Consider the following 20,148-nt stretch of genomic DNA (forward strand, 5'->3'; position numbering starts at 1 on the left):
AAAAAAAACCTTGTCTGCTTTACACAATTTAAATACCCTCACCTTGCAGTTAATCCTAGTCCATAGTTATGCAGCTAGCTCGCTAACAGACTTGATAGCTATTAGAAAGTACTGGAACTACATGTCTCTACGTTGAAAATACCCGTTTGTTGCCTGCCAGGCATCCATGGTAGTCATGTGACTGCAAATTATGAAATTGAGAGTCAGAGTTTTGATGTATTCAGGTTGAAACTCACCTTATCACATAATTTGTGGTGATTTATGGGAGTGGCTGCAATTTGCTCACTGTGACTCTGGCTGTGTCCGAAATCTCCCACTCCTCACTATATAGTGGGCTATATAGTGAGCTCACCATTTTGTAGTGCTGTCCGAATGTATAGTGATGATTATTATACCCTATATAGTCCAATCAATGTATCCCAGAATGCATTTTGAAAAGTAGTGTACAACCGATGGTCACTAACCCAAGCCCTACATACCATCATGCATTGCGCTGATCGTAAAAAAGACGGACGGGCGACAGCAATGATGGGGGGTACATAGGGGGTAGGGAGTAGTGGTTTGAGTGGAGATTTCAGACACAGCCTCTGATTGGTGGGATTTCAAGTCAAACACACCTACTGTCTTAATAATCATTTGCAATGCATCATGGGATTGTAGTTCTCTCTCTCATGAAAGATTTAAAGTATGCAGTCTTGTCCGATAATCCAGCTGTGAAACTGGACTAGAGTAGTTGGGTTTAGCTGTTCGGCTGATGACGGTTAATGCCCCCGGCAAATAATGTAGTCACTTTTAGACACTTGTTAGCAACCACACTTTTTTGAGACAACTAAAAGCTTTAATCGAATCACAGGTTTTACAGATGTATTTTGTGTTATAGAATAAAACACAAAAATATTTGGAGCTTGTGTCAACCACAGACATCATTTCAAGCATTTAACCCATTGACTTCCAAATGATGGAACCAGATGTTCTCAAACCGTTTGAGTTTTGGCCGACGAAAATGTGATTCCTGCAGACTGCAGCTGCTGTATCGCGCAAGATATTCAACTTGGTTTGTCTTTCATATTTCAGTCTCTGGTAGACATGGCACCAAAGTACATCCTTGAGCAGTTTCTTCAGCAGGAGCTTCTAATCAACATTACTGAACACGAGGTGAGAAGAAACCTGCATTTTAACATGGACTTTCAGCACGTTTTAGATTTTTTGCCAGTTTTTGTGCAATGAAAATGTGATAATTCTTTTCAGCTTGTTCCAGAGCACATAGTGATGACTAAAGAGGAAGTAACCGAGTTGCTAGCACGATAGTATCCTTTTGTACCTGGAAGCATGTAGTCACTTTATCTGCTCACACACAATTGAATGGTTTTCTGTAGAACTTATCTGTAGTTATAGCTTTAGGTTGGAGACTTCTGGTTAGCCTTAACCAGCTCCTCTCCAGTAAACTAAAGGAAAGCCAGCTTCCCAGAACTCAAGCTGGAGATCCAGTCGCCCGTTACTTTGGCTTAAAAAGAGGCCAGGTGGGAAATTAATCTAAAGTGCAGCTTTCTTATTTTCACATCTCTGAAAATATTTGGTGTAAGTAACTTGTGTCGTGTTTTTCAGGTTGTTAAGATCATCAGACCGAGTGAAACTGCTGGACGGTACATCACATACAGATTGGTCCAGTAATGCTTGTGAAGTAAGTATTTCTGTTGTATTTCAGTTCATTAGTGTAAGGTTGGGAATCAAATCAATTCCAATTCTGGAATCCTCCTAAACGCTTTTGGCGACGTCTTAAGTGAACATAAACAGTTGAGAACGAAAACGCATGTGTAACAGTATATTGGATCTGAAGTAGGGCTGGACAATTTTGGCAAAACCATAATCACGATTAATCGAACAAGTCACCTCGATTACGATTATTGAACGATTATTTTAAAATTTTTTCTTTCTCATGTCACTGGCAAGGCTTATACTGTAAATAGTTATGCATTTATTTTCTAATGAAAGAGTGCATAATCCTCTCTTTGAGATTCTAAAATAAGGAAACACACAGATAGCTTTTAATGCTCATTAAATATTTAAAAATATTTTTAAAAAAATGTAGAAAAGAGTTCTTTTTGTAAACGAAAATAAATTATTGTAAATATTGCCATCTTAAAAGTAAAATATAACTTGTAAAAAAAAAAAAAAAACGAATCCATTTCATATGTCAGTCTCTCTCTTTTTTCACGTGTTTCTTTGGTACAAGCAGCTCCTGTTGCTGACATTGACTCAGTATTTGAATTTCGGTTTCGATTATTTTTCGATTAATCGCCCAGCGTCCTAATCTGAAGATCCTCCACATCTTTCTTCCGATTGGCTCCTGCATTGATATACAGTATATATATATATATATATATATATATATTAAACTGCGCAGAATCCGTCACACGTGTACTCAGATCTTAAAGTGACAACAGCGTAATAAACCTCTGCCATCAGTGTCATTATTGTTAATCAAAGAACAAAATAATTAACTTTTGTAATAAGGATCAATCTATATTTTATGTATGTAAAGCAAAATAGCAATATCATAAATAAATACAACTGATCAAAGTTCAGAAATTGAATTGAAATGTAGTTTACTTATTTGTTATTATTGTATTACTGACTGTATGCTTGCCTTTAATGTTTTAAATTGATATTAGTCTAGCATATTAGTTCTTTAGGCTGTTTTTTGTTCATGGTATTCAGCTGCAACAATGTTTTGCAAAAACAGAATAAATATGGGCCGTTTAGGGCCACAGTTTAACTAAACACTGAAAATACTATGCATTTTAGCTGTTCATTTACACAACAGTGTTTTGGGGGACTGAACTTTTGAAAACTGGTTTCAAAGTGCAAGTTTTTGAAAACTATACCATCATTGTCATCATTAGGTGTTCAGTCCTTAGGTTGCATAGTTTCTTTACAAAGTGACATCGCCACCTACTGGTTCAGTGCTTCCTCCAACAACTGGAAGTGGTCTGAATTTCCTTTTTTTTCCTTTTTTAACTAATAAGTCGTAGTAAGTCTCTCCTTGTATCATTTCTTTTTACAGCTTGTCATATAACTGCGAGCAGTGCAAAGTGAACAGAAAATGATTTACATTTTTTTTGTTTATTAAAAGAGGAGCACAAACAAAATTTAACAGATATTCAACGATGAGTATAAAGTGATCTCATAGGATAGAATGCATGATAGATTGTTGCCTGATGACACCGGAGGCGTACCGCTGTTTGTAAAATAAAGCTGAAAACCAATAAAAAAGGCCTTTAAGGTGAAGTATTTTAAATATTAAAACGCATCTTTAAAAATACATAGGAACGTCACAAACAAACCCCAGTTGGGAGAAACTCAGAGATCGAGTGTTTTGCCGCTATTGTTACTCTGATTGATATTTAACGCTGCAAGCGGGCTTGTTGGTACTTCCTCTGTTTCTTCTAACTCTGGTGGCTCGCTCTCGGGGAGGGCAGGGGGCTCGTTGTTTGAGCTGGACGGGCACTGCAGTTTCACCAGAAGGACAGGCGGCCTCATTTGGTCTTCGGTGGTCCCGTCGAGTGCCTGATCCGTAGGGCTGGGGGGCTGGAGTTCACTTCTGCCCTGTTCCTCGTCTGGATCTGAATCAGAGTCCAGACTTTGTTCCAGAGAACCAGGGGTTCCTGTTGAACTCTCTGCTGAGACAGGATACAACATTACACATTTTTAATAAATACACACAAAGTATCTCCGTAAATGGCAAAATAAAACAAAAAAGGATTTAAAACACACGTATATACTTGAGTATATATATATATATATATATATACCAACTTGAGTATAAAAATAATGGTTTATAGATGGATATGCAAATTAAAATAAAATATGAATAAATCAATAAAGCAGTCAAATAAGTACAATTAAAAAACAACTTAAATGGTTAAATAAACTTAGTTTAGATGTCACCATTATTTTCAACTGAACTAAAACAAATAAAATGTAAAACTTGTTTTATTCATATTAGCAATATATATATATATATATTTAAGTTAAATAAATGTAATTAAAAAACAACTTAAGTTAGTAAGTATTTAAAAGAGTACCATATTTAATTACAAAATTTAAGATAGATTAATTGATATAAAATTAATAAACTATAAATTAATTATACAATTAATCTTTAACTATACTAGTTAAGTTAAATACAACTAAATATATATATATATATATATATATATATATATATTATATAATTTATATATTATCACACACACACACACATATATATATATATATATATATATATATTAACACATTTTATTTATTTATTATATCATTTATTTTTAATAAATTAGTATAAAATACTGAAATGTAATACCTTGGCCCTCTAACTTGTCTGATTCTTCAGCACCAGGTTCATCCGTGATCCTTTGTTCATCATTCAAACAGTGTTCTTCTTCAATGCTGCATTGCTGCACAGACCAAAACATTACATTTTTTCTACATTAACACTTTCTAAAAAAAAAAAAAAAAAAAAAAACATTTAAAAAATCAATTAAATGAGATGACTTGTTAAAAACCAACACTGCATATGAGTCACAAACCTGCTGTAGGGATTGAGCGCATGTGGTGCTGCTGCATGTAGGCCGACTGGATTCAGAGTGGAAAATGGAGGAATAAAACACAATGAGGGTTTCCACTATGCGGGCCTGGTATGGGTAATCCACCAGAGAGGACAGTGACACTGTGGCCCCTGAGGGCCGGGGCCGCATCAGTGAGGGCCCAAACACAATGCCGAGATTACACGGACTCATCTTATTGTCATCTTCCAGCTCTGCAATCCTGAAAACAGAGCGACATTTCACATTTAAAAGGTTAATAAATGGCTGCTAATGGAGTCTGCAAAGCTATGTTTATAAGCTCTTAAAAGTAAGAGGAAGTCCTTTCTTTGTCTTTTACCTTCTCAGATGCCGCGCTATGTAGCGGAGAGTGCTGATGTTTGGTTTGGGCAGCTCTTTAAGGAGATTTTTAAGTCTTTCGATGAGAGCCAAGAGTTCAGGGTCCGTTTCTGGGCCGAGGTCCACCAGGTCGGGCCCTTTACCGGTCTCAGCTCCCTCTGGACCCACTACAGCCAGGCTTTCCTTTGCCAGACCCATCAGACTGTTGTACAGGCGAAAGGGCATGATGGGCTCCGGAAGCTGAGCAACAGAGGACAAAAAGAAAGAAAATAAAAACTAAAAATGTAACGTGAGTGAATTTTAAAAGAAATATATTATAAATTAGTTAATTTAAGAACCCCAAAATGCCCCCAGTTATATAAGTAATATAAATTAAAATATTAAAATACAACACATAAAAATGAAAAGATTATTAATACATTAGCTACATTTGGGTGAACAAATGCAAATTCTGTAAAAAAAAAAAAATGTCTTAAAAGACTTGATGGAATATAATATACAAACTCCCCAATTTCCAGGATATTACATTGAACGATTTTTCAAAATGTTTCCATATAGTGGAGTCTCACCTGCCGCAGGTAAAGCTTCAGTACATTACTGATGTCATGTGGGGAGGACTGTGACAGCTCCACCAGCTCTTTGCCGTTCTCAAACGCCTGGCACAGCTTCTCCACCCGCGTCTTCACCCCATTCACTCGATAAATGCCCTGAGAGAAGGGATGTACTCATCAAGATCCTGCATTTCTATTGGCCGAGACCTGCTGAATCGGACTTGTCGCTTGCGTACCTTCATTCTCAAAGCCCTTCTCTCGATCTCAGCGATGCACTTCTTGATGATGAAGGGGATCCCGCCGGGACTGTTCCCGGACACCTGCGAGAAATCCTGCCCGAACAGCTGAAGGCGACCCTGGAGTTTCTTGTGGCCACACTGAATGGCCAAAGTCTCCAAGCAGCGTTTGTGACAAGCCAGGAAACACTGCAAAGAGGAAACCAGACATTAATAGCCCTGGTTTATTTTAAACAAAAGGCCAATTATAATAAGATGTAGTGAACCTTACCTCCTCGCACTCCGCTCCCTGGAAATAAACGTAGCTGTCGCATTCTCTGCATTTAGACGGCGAGCGCAGTTTACGCAGTTTGTGCGTCTGAGCGGCTTTCGACAACCCCACGTTCCGAAATGGCCCGGTGGGCACCACAATCTCAGGCTCGATGCCGTTTATATCTGCAAAAAGTTGAGCAGACGGTGAGAAACCTGATGACGGGCACAGATTAGAAAGGAAAATGTGTGCACACTTTTCTCTCACTTGGAGTTTCAAAGGAAGAAACATTTGAGTCTCTCTCATCAACATCTTCATTTGATGACATAGTTCCTGTAGATGACGTCCGGGCCATTTTACTTATGTCACCTACCGAAAAAGAAGAAGTGAATGCCAAGGAATGCCAAGTTTACTACTAAAAACAAACTAATTTTACTTTGAAATAAGACAGGCCTATTCATTTATTATATGCTTCATTTATTTTAAACAAGCATATATATATTTTTTTTTTCTTCTCTTAACACAGTAAATCATTTAGTTTAATATAAAGAAGTCATGCCAAGAAGTTGTACCTGTGCTGGTAGTCGGGGATCCCAGGCCACTTCCTCCTCCCACACTGTCTGTGTCACTTACTGTGGAGCCCCAGGACTTGTGGGACAAGAGACCTCGAGCTGACAAAAAAAAAAAAAAAAAAAAAAAAATCAAAAAAAAAAAAAAAAATCAAAATCATTTGCATTCCTATTTTACGTACTTACACCCCCCCCCACCCCACACAACATATATAAATAAATCTCATATTTGTGTTTATATACATATATATATATATATATATATATATATATAGGTGTATAAAGATATGCACACACCCCTTTTCTGGTCATCTTTCTGAGAGGCGCTCGTCTCTCCCGCCTCTCCTGTGGACTGCTGCACTTCAGCACTGTTGTGAGCATCAGCGTTAGCGCTGTCAGTACGCGCTCTGGTCGACGCCCTGAATTCAAGAGAAGGCGTCAACGTAAGATTTACCTCCAGTTCCATGATATATAACATGATATGTTGTAGAAATGTTTCTCTCACTGGCTGGAGGACGCCGAATAGGCCTCAAACTCATAATGCGTCTCAGGCTCTTCTGTCATCTGAAGGTCTTTGACGTGTGTGGCGTACTGCTGTCCCGGGTCGTACAGTTTACTGCTCTCACACAGCGTCTGGTAGTGCACCGGCAGCACTACCGTCTGCATGTGCATGATCTGGTAGTAGGAGATGGTGGCCTGGAAAGAGTTTCACAGTTAAAACCACTCAAGCTGGATTAGATTTTTTTTGGCTGTTTTTCAGAAAGTAATGCATGACTGGGTCATTGGCCAAGTAAACAAGCTCTATAAATGTCATGATCAGAATTATAAAATAATTACTGGTGAGAAACAGTTATGTTATATATATATATTTATATACACATTTTTTTTAAAAAATATTTCCTTAATACAGTTGTATATATACGTGTGTGTGTGTGTGTGTGTGTATATATATATATATATATATGAAGAGTTCAGATGCAAAAGCCTCTAAGTGCCATTTGAAATTTTCTTCTAGAAGGATCATTTTTATCAAGCTCGTATATTTAAGTTCAGTGATTTCACTTAAATGGCAATGATAATTACCTATTAATTGTTATTTAAGTGAAATTACTGGACTTAAATATACAAGTTTAATAAAAATCATCATTAAAGAAGAAAATTTCAAATGGCATTTAGAGGCTTTTGCATCTGAACTCTTCATATATATATATATATATATACACACACACACATACACACACATATATATGACAACTTTATAAAAGAAATATTTAAAAAAAAAAAATTTTTTTTGCTGTATTTTACAATATTTCCTTAATATAAATGGTAAATTTAAACATTTGTTTATTTGCTATAGTTTTATAATATGTTAGCTGTATTTTACAATTTTTAAAAATACATTCACTACATTTCAAAATGCCACCTCCATATATTTGCTGTACTTTTTAAATACTTAAATATCTTGCTATGTATTTTACTATATATAATGAAAATTGCTTTGACCAATGAATTGTTTAGCAAAAAAGGATGAGCAAGTTATCCGTATAACAAAATACCTCTTGTTATAAAGACACCAAGACCTACTGTGATTTTGTTGATCATACTTTGTTTTGTGAAATGTTCATTCAAAAGGAAGATCTTTACTTATAGGACTTTGTATCTTTTTTCTTCCATTTTTAAACATTTGATTTCTTGTTTTGAGCTGTATAGGCACATACCGAGCGAATGGTCTGGTCAGTCTGCTTGATGACCTCTTGGATCTGCCGCAGAACCGTGACCTTCATGTGCTCCAGCTCCTGGTGTTGCGTGGTCACATCCGCGACGCAGGTCCGGTATGTGGCCTCCGCCTCCTCAGCCTGAGACAGACACAGTTTCAAAAACACAACCTGCTCAAACACTTTTCCTACAGTGTGTTAAATGGCAGGGAGTGCTGACCTTGTTGCGGGCCTCTTCCTCCAGGCGTTTCTTCTTGTCGACTGCTTTGGTGGTAGAGCTGCCGCCCTCCTCCTCGGCCCGGTTAGCGGCCGTCCTGGCCTTGTCGTACTCTTCACAGCGGGCCATGTAGACCTGCTTAGCCCTGCGCAAGTTTGCTTCACACTCCATCTGTGTTCAAACACACCCAAGATTAGGTTCATAGACCTGTACTGACACATCCTGGCTCAAGCTTTAATGTGCTTTGATAGCTAAAAAGATGAATGAATGTAAATGTTACCAGTTTTCTCTTGGCCTTCAGCCAGTGTTCCTTGATCTCCTTGCGCTTCTTCTCGTGCTCTTGTTTGCGGAGCAGCAGAGGCTGTGGATGAGCAAAGCACACAATGCTTCAAAAATCTGAATACTTCATGCTTCAGGATATTCAAGATATTAACACCATCAGTGAACAATTCGATTTTTTTTTAATTAGGGCTAATATATTACATATATTAAAGAGGAAGAGGAATACCGTAAAACTTCAAATAATAGTCCGGGCTTTTACGATAAGTAATAATAAAAAGTAGTAACAATAAACTCCATGCAGAACATTCAACAACATTATATTTTTAATTACAAAAACCACCACCACAACAAGACTGATAATAATGATAATAATAATAAAAATTACTATTAACACTTAACACCTATTATTTCCAACATCTATTTAATACCAATTATTATTATGTCATAAATTTAACAATTATATCAAATATTTAACAGTTGTATAATTTTATATTAATAATAATAATAATAATAACTAATTTATTATTAACTTATTATATAATTTATTTAACAATTATTCTATAAAATATTTAACAGTTATATATTTTGATATTAATAATAATAATAATAATAATAATAATGATGATAATTTATTATTTTGATTCTTATTATTTACTTATTATATAATATTTTATAGAATAATTTTTAAATATATTTAACAGTTATATATTTTATATAGATTAATATTATTATTATTAATAATAATACGTAATTATTATTAACTTATTATTAAGAACATATAATATTTATAATTGTTAAATATTTTATAGAACAATTGTTAAATATAGTATATAATAATTAACTGTATCATTATAGTACTAATATTATATTTTATTGAATAATTTATTATTAGCATATATTTAACAACAATTACATAATACATGTACGAGTAACCACATTATTATTATTATTATTATTATTATAATAAATATATATTTTAAAGTAAATGCATGAATAATACATTATTAATTGCATTACTAAATAAGATTTGCAGGAGACCAAGACTTTTTTAAAAATATATAATATTCTAATTCTAAATTAATATATGATATAACAAAAAAATACATATATATTCATAATAATAAGCTAAAACAATAAGTTATTATTGATGAAATGATGACACGGCTGTTTTACCATGATGAAGGTCTGGTTTTGCAGGGTGGAGGCTGCATGATGCATCCCAGCGTACTGCTCCAGGTCCTGCTCCAGAGCCAGAGAGTAGATGGAGAAGAAGGGCATGTGTGGCTGATGGACACAAAAAGAGATGCATGAGGAGACAGACAGACAAATGACACCCCGAGAACTGCAGACAATGATCAAATCTCACCTGCGTGATGGTCTGTTTACATGACTGATAGATCCTTTGTAAGCCCTTGGAGAACTCCAGCTCTAGATAAATATGAATTGCAATTTAATACGTAAAATATTAAGTAAAAAGGCAGAAAATTACTACATAATGTGGATCAACCAATCAGAATCATGTTTTATAAAGAAACAACACTGATTTGTCGTACAGTAGTCCTATCATTGAAAGCATGCATGCTCCTACCCAGCGCAAGCTTCTTCTCCACATAGCCAATCAGATCCTTCATGTACTTGGAGATGGATTTAGCGTACGTCAGAGCAGAGTCCACGCCACCTTCACTGCGCTGCAGGATAATGTCCACCTCTTCAGCACTCATCGCTGCAGCACACATACATTTATGGGAGTAAATATATGTAATATTTGAAATAATTATTACAAATATCTAATATAAGATTATATGTTCTGCAGGAGACTTTTTAAAGTTCTCTTATTGCAATTTTAAAAATATTTTTTTTAAATGCTCTTCGGGAGGCTTTACTAATATCTTTGAATAAATAAACTAAATATTATACAATTATGAGTTCTTAAATCAAATGCATATTATTAAATATAAGTTCTGCAAGTGGATATTATAAAAATATCAATTTAACAATGTAAGAATATTCTTGAATTAGTTAATATTATATAATGATAATAATAATGAATGCTATAATTATTATAAATGTTTAGCAAGGACATTTGTAAAGTTTACCTTGCTTAAATAACTTACTAACTAACTTAATCACTAACTTACTAAATTACTTACTTACTAACTTACTCACTAACTTACCAACTTACTAACTAACTCACTAACTAACTAAATTACTAACTTACCAACTTACTAACTAACTTACTAAATAACTTACTAACTAACTTACTACCTTACTCACTTACTAACTTACTTACTAACTTACTAAATAACTTACTTGCTTCCTTACTAACTAACTAACTTACTAACTAACTAACTTACTACCTTTCTAACTAACTTACTAACTAATTTACTCACTAACTTACTACCTTACTTGCTTCCTTACTAACTTACCAACTTACTAACCAACTTACTAACTAACTTACTAACTAACTAAATTACTAACTTACTTACCAACTTACTAAATAACTTACTAACTTACTACCTTACTAACTTCCTAACTTACTCACTATCTTACTTACTAACTAACTTACTAACTAACTTACTTACTTGCTTCCTTACTAACTAACTTACTAACTAACTTACTACCTTTCTAACTAACTTACTAAGTAATTAACTCACTAACTTACTACCTTACTTGCTTCCTTACTAACTTACTCACTTACTCACTCACTTACTCACTCACTTACTCACTCACTTACTTGCTTCCTTACTAACTAACTTACTAACTTACTTGCTTCCTTACTAACTAACTAACTAACTTACTAAGTTACTAAATTACTAACTTACCAACCTACTTACTAACTTACTAAATAACTTACTAACTTACTACCTAACTAACTAACTTACTACCTTACTTGCTTCCTTACTAACTAACTAACTTACTTACAAACTTAAATTAAATAAATTATTCTAAAAGTTCTGCAGGAGACTTTGATTAGAATAATTTCTTTTCCAAATCAATTCTGTTCCATTTCTACATCAGTGCATTCCTGCTTATTTTTCTGCATGTCTGAATTGACCAAAATGTACCCATTTCAGATGAATCACTCCGTGTGTGTAAAAGCTCGTGACCCGAGAGGTTCTCCATAGACTGAAGAGAGAAGACACACAAACACACACAAAGAGATATGTAAAACACCTTCGTACTGTGTTCCATGTGATTCCTATTTCAGGGGACAACTGCGTCACAGAGCAACAGCGCTTTCAGGAAGTCAAAACCTGCTGCCAACATCCGCTCTTTACAGGCAGTGAAACCGACACACACTTACCCTGCTTTTCTCAGTGGGCATCACGGACAACAGCGTGCTACTGTCCACCTCTCCCATCAGCAGTTCAGAGACACTGAGGAAACAAAGAACATCTCAGCTTTCTCTGAACGTAACATGTTGGGTCAGAATGTAACGTTAGAGGGCAAACTGAGTCAACCTGCAATTGAATTATAAACAAAAAAATACCCATAATAACCAAGGAGAATAATCAGATCAGCCAGTGTCTGATTTGGTTCACAACTTCCTCTTTACTTGCCACAAAAACAGCATCACGCTGCACTGGTGCATGATTTAATGTTTCCCCCAAATGTAAAACACCTTGTCATTTCAGGTGTTTCACAATGAATATTACAGCGGAACATCATCAGGAACCAGTGTTTAAACACTAAAAGTGAAAACAGCAATATTACAGGTGTTGATAATGATCAGCTCCAACTCAAAAACAGATCCTTGAGGGTTTTAGGCTGTCAGTATAAGAGAGAAGAAGCCACAAATCAACTTCCTGTTATTTCTGTAGAGCTACGATTATTGTCAATGATCTAACAGAGCATTTTGAGAGAGATTTCACAACTCATGCAAAGAACGCCACATGGCACTTGTGTACATTTATTCATTTCGACTGTGGTGAAAAAAAATAGAATAAAAAAAAAACACTTTCCGAATAGAACTACATGCGATTTCCCCTAGAATGAATCAGATTAAATAAATACCAAAAGAAACATGTGTAATAAAACAAGACTGAATAAAAAATAAAAAAATCCGAAAGGAACAACGTGCCATTTCACCTGAACAAATCGAAAAAACTAAATTAATAAATACCAAAGAAACAATGTAATTTCAACCCAAATTCATTTTAAATAAATATTTAATGTATAAACAAAATAAACAAATGTTTAAATTGAAAGCTAAAGTATGGAAGATTATCACATGACCTCACTTATGTTTTTTGTAAACACATTTTTTCTTCAAGTTATATAAAGGACAAGTTTAAAATCATGGCTGAAATTACTTCCAAGTCCAATCACATCCAAAATAGAAAATTAAGTCACGCATATTGCAATATTGCATAGTGGGATCCAGTATCCCAAGCACTGTTCTCTGGTTGTGTACTGCACATTTTGGTGAATGTAATACGCCATCCAGGTATTCTAATTATTCAGCAAATGAATGCTCAGTATGCATACTGCAAAACATGTCAAAAATAAAGGCAGTTGTGAGGTCAAGTTTGCAATTGCAATGAGATGGATATGAATTCACATCTACTTAATGCATCTCTTCTTAATATTATCAGAGTCAGAAACGCATTGATAGTGTGTAATCAGTTCACACTGAACTCTCCATACTCACTTGCTGCTAAAAGCTACAGCAATGGTCTCAATGGCCTTCTCAAAATCTTTCTTGTCCGCTTCATTGCACACTTCATAGTGGTATCCTGAAGGAAAAACATCATATGTTGGTAAATGGTTTAAAAATAACAACAAATGTATTCTGGGCTGTTGACAGTTTTCAACTAAAAACGTATGCATTTTGGCCATTCATTTACATGACAATAACGTTTTGGTGGCCTGAAAAAGCAAACGTTTGAAAACGGGTTTGAAAGTGCAAGTTTTTGACGATTATATCGTTATTGTCTTAGTGTAAATTATGAAAATGGTGACATTATGCGCATTATGTGTTCAGTCTATAGTAATATTTCTTTACAAAGTAACAACTACTGGTCTGGCATGAATACAGCGTTTTTAGTTGTTTTCGTGGATCTGAGTGAATGGGGATCGTTTTGACAATTGTCGTCTGTATGCAAAGGAAAAATATTTCTGTTATTTTAGTACATCATTGTCGCGTGCCATGACCTCAGTCTAAAAACAGGATGCACTACTGACAGAGAAATAAACAAATCCATCCTTTAAGATCAAATATCACATTCTTTTTGGTATTTTAGCATATGTGATTGCTCTAACCTTTGACCTGCGAGATGAGTTTTCCGGCAGCGGTGAGCGTCTCCACCGTGTTGAGGAGGGGGTACATGCTGATGACCTGCCGCAGGATGCGCAGAACCTCCCCCAGACACTCATGGGCCAACGGACGCCGGTTCTCCTGTTTGTCTGCAAAATACCATCCACAAGATTAGAGCTTCGTGATTCTGGACAAAACTGAGAATCACAATTTGTGTTTCAACACTGAGATCATGATTCTAATCAGATTAAACTAAATATTCATGTTATTTACTAGATGTTCTGAAAAATATGAATTGCTGGAGTCTATTTAAAATGTCTAATTATTTGAGTGAATGATTCAATGACTCGCTCACTCTATAGTTGACTTGTTTCATTACTGGAGTTTTTTTGGAATGAATCTCTTGAATGATTAAAGGGATACTCCACCGTTTTTTTCACATTAAACCATGTTATTCCCTTAACTAAGACGAGTTGATGCCTCGGTCATCTCAGTGGGTGCACTCAATCGCTCTGGCGCACGAGACGCTTTGATCGCACTTAACTAGCTCAGTTCATTACACTACTCGTGTAACTGTATTTAAATAGGGAAAACGTGGAGGTGTTTGGTCTCTTCTCTGCTTGGTCCATATTGAATGAACTGAGCTAGTTAAGTGTGATCTAGTCTTAGTTAAGGGAATAACATAGTTTAATGTGAAAAAACGGTGGAGTATCACTTTAAAGACCATATATTTCAGAGTCACCTGTCATCTAGTGGCGTAACGATGTAAAAGTTACTTTCAAAAAGTGATCTCCATTTTGATCACTGTTTATATCCAAACTATAAACTTTCCCCAGTTCTGCTATAATAAGTATATTTGTGACAGAAATAACGAAACTGTGTGGTTGAAAATACTGTTTGCAAAGTTGTTTCATACCTATACATTATAATTGCTCTCTCTGGATCATCGGCAGCACAAACACCGATTTGAATGTTCCTCTGTGATTTTGTCATGTGATTTAGGAATGAGATTGCGTGGCTGTTTGAATCAAGATTGCGATCTTTTAAAGATTAATTGTGCAGCTCTACACAACATCCATTCTTATCAGCTGGAAATGGGTTTACAGACACACAAGCTCAGAAACTTCATTTCAGTCCAAGACGTCTAATTTATGCCAATATGACGAATAGCTCTGCTTTCCTCACTGATAACAAAATGTCAATACAAACAAACAAAACAAAATACAACAAATTGAACAAAAAGTTCAAACAATTTAAATAAAGGAGTAGTCAAACAGTTTTTTTTCAAACTAAATGTTTTTTTAATTAAAAATAATATTTTGATTTGTTCATTTATTTTTTTTTAAAATGGACAAAACTGAAACGAACAATTAAACACAAATTAAAACAACTAAATGAAATTAAATTAAACAACTTTTATAGGGAGAAATCTGACCAGGACATTTCTTAGTGAACCCAAAAACCCTTTAACCGACACGTCAATGTCTGTCATGCTGACAGGAAGCATAAGAAATCTGCACGGATCGTAAAACAGTCAAAATGATGCAAGACGGAGTGTTTGTTAGCACGGTGTTGCACTGCTTTCTCGTCTGCACGTCTACAAGCCACTTCCTCCAGTCGTTTCTCCTAACTGTAACTCTCCAAGTACAAAAACCAAGGCCAAAACTGTTATTGAGTTTCTCTTCAACCTGACTTCTACAGCAGGGGAAACATGAACTACAGTTTGGGATTTGTTTTGTTTTTAATCAAAGAAAGTAGGCAACTTGCAATGTGCTAAAAAAAAAAAAAAAAAAAAAAAAAAGCCTCTGGTGAAGACAGAAATCTTTGGTAGAAAATGTGCCATGGTACACCAACTAAATCAAACCATCCATGCCATAAGCAGGATATTTCCAAAACATGACAAAATGGTTGAAATAAGGATGTATTTCTAACTGATCCAAGATAATGGCTGGCATTATAGCTGTATTTTAACTTGCTGTTCTGTTTAACCTTTTTAATATTATTATGGGATGCTTGACATGCGTCAAGAAATTATGAAGTGTAATTTTATGTCTGTGTCAATGTGTAAACATGTATGTCGGTTGTTACGACCCCATTCTGGGTCATAGTGTCGTTTTGGTAGTTGTTTTGTAGGTTGGAGTTGGAGTGAGTGACGTCATGATGACTGATGGTTTTCACCTGTGGTTGTGACAGGGCGCTCTCTCCTCGTGCCATTTTGTTGTCGTCTTGTTCTCGTTTTGGTCTATTCTCTTACTTTTTTAATTTTACTTTAATAAATCTTATTCCTTTTTGCATACAATTATAACGTGTCATTTCCTTGTTTGTCGCGGCTTGCAAGCCGGGCCGTGACAAATGGGGGCTCGTCCGGGATCTGAACCCGGGACCTCTCGCAGTATTTATGTATCTTTGTATGGTACCAGTGTCAAAGATGAATTCCCACTGTGACAAACAGAATGGATAATAAAGTTAAGCTACACTAATCTAAAAATTTGTTTGTACATTTTTTTTTATAATTTATTGGCATTGTAAAGGAGAAAGTCAGAAAATTAAGAGACATCCACACAAATTTCTTCTCTTCTTTGCAACACAACTTTCAAGAATTGTTGAACAGAATTTGTTTTCTTTTTAGGGGAGTGCTTCTTGGTTTGGAACATTTTTGTGAAAAGATCTATACAAATAAAGCTTGAATTTATCAATATTTATCTTCAGATTTATACATCTAACTTTACTCTGCATAGAACACATATACACACATATAATATATATACATACCTATATATATATATATATATATATATATATATCAAGCTTGTATATTTAAGTTCAGAAATTTCACTTAAATGACAATTAATAGGTAAGCTCCATTGCCATTTAAGTTAAATCACTGAACTTAAATATTCAAGCTTGATAAAAATGATCATTCTAGAAGAAAATTTAAAATGGCACTTAGAGGCTTTTGCATCTGAACTCTTCATATGAGTATAATAATATACAAGTAATACGCACTTAATATTTCCTGAACAATTTTTCATCATTATAGAATAGCTTAATAATAATAATAGTATAATAAACCAAACAATTCATATAAACAATAAATAACTATTTTTAAAATGGGTCCCAAAATGTGAACATTTATAGCTGCCTTTGTTTTATTTAAAAGGGTTGACTCTCATTGGAGTATTCGCCACAAAAAAAGGGTTAAAAAAGACGGTTACACTTCCTTTTACAGTACAGTACTTAGTGTACTTACAGTGTACTTACCTAGAAAGTACTGGCTAATATAAGGTAAGTACATGGAACAGGGGTAGGTTCAGGGTTAGTACTAGTTATTAGCCAGTAATTGTAGTTACTAAAATAAGTACATAGTATTTACATGGGTAATTGGACTGTAAAAGGAAGCATTACCAAAAAGCCCTGCAACCGAATCTCTAAAAGTACCATGCTATTACCATTTCTTTATCATGATACAAACACAGTGCTTTTATAAGGAGCCTCTTGTTGAAAAGTTCCTTTTATTTATCTCTACCGAGTTGTCAGAAAGCGGTTCATAAGCTCAGAGTTGTCAGAAAGCTTCAAAAACAATAGATTTCGGTATGGGTACGACTACAGGTTTGGTGCTTAAATGACGTTGCTTTACGAGTCCTGAGTACGGAAGGGGGTGTTTTCTGAGAGTACCATTTCCTGTGCCAATGTGGCGCACCACAGGAACTTAACCTCACTGCTGCTACAGAAAGAACAGGGCCTTTTGAGCAAACTCGCCCCGCCCCTTTCTCTCCTCCACGATCACATGATCCACAGCAGGAGGTGATGCGTGCAGTACGACGTGCAATTCGTCATGTGGCAGATTCTTAGTTACCGGGAAACGTTTCATAAATGTTTAGGAAAGCTTTTCCGTCCTTAAACCCCAAATAATCCATGTCATATAGATTCTTTATTCTCCAACAAAATCATCATCCATCTTACCTTCAAGCACAACATCTTTCAGCTTCTCCACTGCTTTGGCAAACCGCTCCACTATGCGTAGCAGCGACGGGATGTCTTCCACCTCAATGGCCACTGTGGTCTCGGGTGTCTCTGGTGAAGGACTCTGGGAGATGACAGATTTTCCTGCACCCTTACTGAAGACCCAAGACTGGATAGGGAAGCCCGCTGCGCTGGGATTGCGACTCAGGGAAGTTGGCCGCTTTAGGGTGCCCATTGGAGACGGGCAGCCAGCCAGCTTCGTGTGCTGGGTCGAAGGGGTACCAGGACAGGAAGATGGGACTTCCAGGACGGATGGAGACAGATTAGAGGACGTGTGGGACGAAGAGGTGGCGGCATCGACCACATCTTTCCGAGGCTGCTCTTGAAGCGCAGAGAGCTGGATTATGACGAAAAAAGGGAAACGGTGTGAGCAAACTGATAAACGTGGCATGCAAACTTTAATGTAGAAAGTAGGTTTGCGGATGGAGAACAAGATCTGTGACTGACTACAATAGACGGCTGTTAGTAAACAGAACTTCTTTCACAAGAGCGCTTATGCAACCGCAGCCTACTTCCTGTCACACCCCGAAGAGCTGATGCCACACTAACAGGCCTAGCCGAGGCCCACGAACACTTCTAAAAGAGTCAACATGACATGAAGGACAAGTAACCAAAAATATCCTTTCAGTAGCTCGAAGGCCACATCTATAATGAACTAACACCTAAAAAATGATGCACTACACAAACCAAAGTGTCAAAGATCAAAAAAAGTGTTACCCCAAAATCCAATTAACAAAAAAAGACACAGATCGATAGAATTTTTTTTTTATATTCTTTCCCCATCAAAAACAGAAAGGTAATTTTTTTTTAGAACAAAAGGTAAAACATTACATGTTAAGCCAATTATTATAAGGTAAAAAGTATAATAATTTAGCCTACAATATCTGGTGACACTGATCTGGTTTGACAATGTCGAATAAAATGGCTGCCTTAAAATTTTAAGTACAATCAACTTGGATATTTACGTCATTTCAACTTAAATAACATCAAACTGACTTAATCAGATAATCTTGTATATAATAAAAAAAAACTTTTTAAAAATTGCTCGACAAATCTAGATGAGGTAAAGCAATGTAAAAACGTTGTCATAACTTATTACACGACACATGGATATTTTTTAACAGTAACGTACAAACATTTACAGTAGTTTTCAATAAAAAACCCACCTGTTTGAGCCAGACGTTTGGTCTATTTGGCAAGATGTCCAATTTATTTTTGCTGTTTGATTTTTTCACTCTCTGACTGGTCGCATAAGGACTGTAGCTTTTGCTACTCGATCCACGCTTTAACATTTCCAGCTACCGTCCGTCACAAAATCAACTTTCCACACTGTTATCCATCACATCTCAAAATTTCATAGCAACATATGCCTTGAAAAGTAATTATGTCTAAAAAATAATCCTCAAACTGACTGAAAATGACAAAAAATGTCTAAAATAAGGCAAAACCTGAACTTCTTGCACCTTGCTGCGCCATATCACACTGAGGAAGTTTAGTCCGTCCTTTTCTCTGTAGCATAACTGTCTAATGATACGCTTTAAAGTCTAGATATTTGTGTTTGAAAACACTGCTAAGACACACGTTTCAATAACGTCGAGAACGACACGAAAACATGAGCGCGAGGGTGAAATGTCAATCAAGTTGATTGGCAGGAGGAAAAGGCGAGAGATGCTGTGCGACTTACTGATGGAGAGTTGAGAGGCGCTTGGTTGCTTCCTGTTCGGCTCTTCTTTGACATCGAGTGTGTCTTTATCAGTTCCCTTGTCCTTTTAGAGAACATTTTAAGCTTTAGATGTTTAGATCCGCCGCGTATGTCTTTTAGTTTACGATATAACCCCCCTGCCCACCCCCCGGCTCCCCATTTCAAAGCACTGATGCGAGGTTTACACACTCCGAGCTCGAGCTTCTGTCTCGCTCCTCTAATACTATCGCACATTGACTGAATCTAGTGACACACATCAGAACAATCTGAAGCGCATCCGCTTTTGAGTTTTTTTCACTCTCAGTCCCTTTGACAAGTGAAACTGCGTTGCTATGTAAAACATGTGGGCTGGATAGCATGTATGCTTATTGAGACTACAAACAGCGTTTAGGCAGCGATTTTCATA

General features: G+C 35.9%; 2 protein-coding genes across 5 annotated transcripts; one reads left to right on the forward strand and one right to left on the reverse strand.

The window, feature by feature from the left end:
• The first annotated feature begins 913 nt into the window (after positions 1-913).
• LOC120486407 (DNA-directed RNA polymerases I, II, and III subunit RPABC1) lies at positions 914-1,882 on the forward strand. The gene is made up of 4 exons (XM_039682419.2): positions 914-1,155; positions 1,249-1,307; positions 1,442-1,520; positions 1,606-1,882. The coding sequence occupies exons 1-4, from the start codon at positions 1,087-1,089 to the stop codon at positions 1,669-1,671; spliced, it is 273 nt and encodes a 90-aa protein (XP_039538353.2). The 5' UTR covers positions 914-1,086; the 3' UTR covers positions 1,672-1,882.
• A 1,222-nt stretch (positions 1,883-3,104) lies between these two features.
• Positions 3,105-20,148, reverse strand: arhgap45b (Rho GTPase activating protein 45b). 4 transcript variants are annotated; one of them, XM_039682416.2, is made up of 23 exons: positions 19,725-20,148; positions 17,981-18,377; positions 14,023-14,166; positions 13,412-13,496; positions 12,065-12,137; positions 11,826-11,886; positions 10,349-10,483; positions 10,127-10,188; positions 9,934-10,044; positions 8,759-8,839; positions 8,482-8,649; positions 8,265-8,402; positions 7,052-7,242; positions 6,844-6,965; positions 6,550-6,648; positions 6,245-6,346; positions 5,999-6,162; positions 5,728-5,916; positions 5,510-5,647; positions 4,942-5,180; positions 4,587-4,824; positions 4,361-4,454; positions 3,105-3,677 (listed from the first exon to the last, which is right to left on the reverse strand). In XM_039682416.2, the coding sequence occupies exons 1-23, from the start codon at positions 19,974-19,976 to the stop codon at positions 3,361-3,363; spliced, it is 3,600 nt and encodes a 1,199-aa protein (XP_039538350.2). In that variant the 5' UTR covers positions 19,977-20,148; the 3' UTR covers positions 3,105-3,360. The 4 variants fall into 4 exon arrangements, with proteins under 4 accessions (XP_039538350.2, XP_039538349.2, XP_088991146.1 ...); XM_039682415.2 differs by having other exon boundaries at positions 3,105-3,680; XM_089135020.1 differs by lacking the exon at positions 19,725-20,148 and adding an exon at positions 19,207-19,715.

The sequence above is a fragment of the Pimephales promelas genome, chromosome 2 (assembly GCF_988280905.1).
Source record: "Pimephales promelas chromosome 2, fPimPro1.hap1.1, whole genome shotgun sequence".
NCBI lineage: Eukaryota > Metazoa > Chordata > Actinopteri > Cypriniformes > Leuciscidae > Pimephales > Pimephales promelas.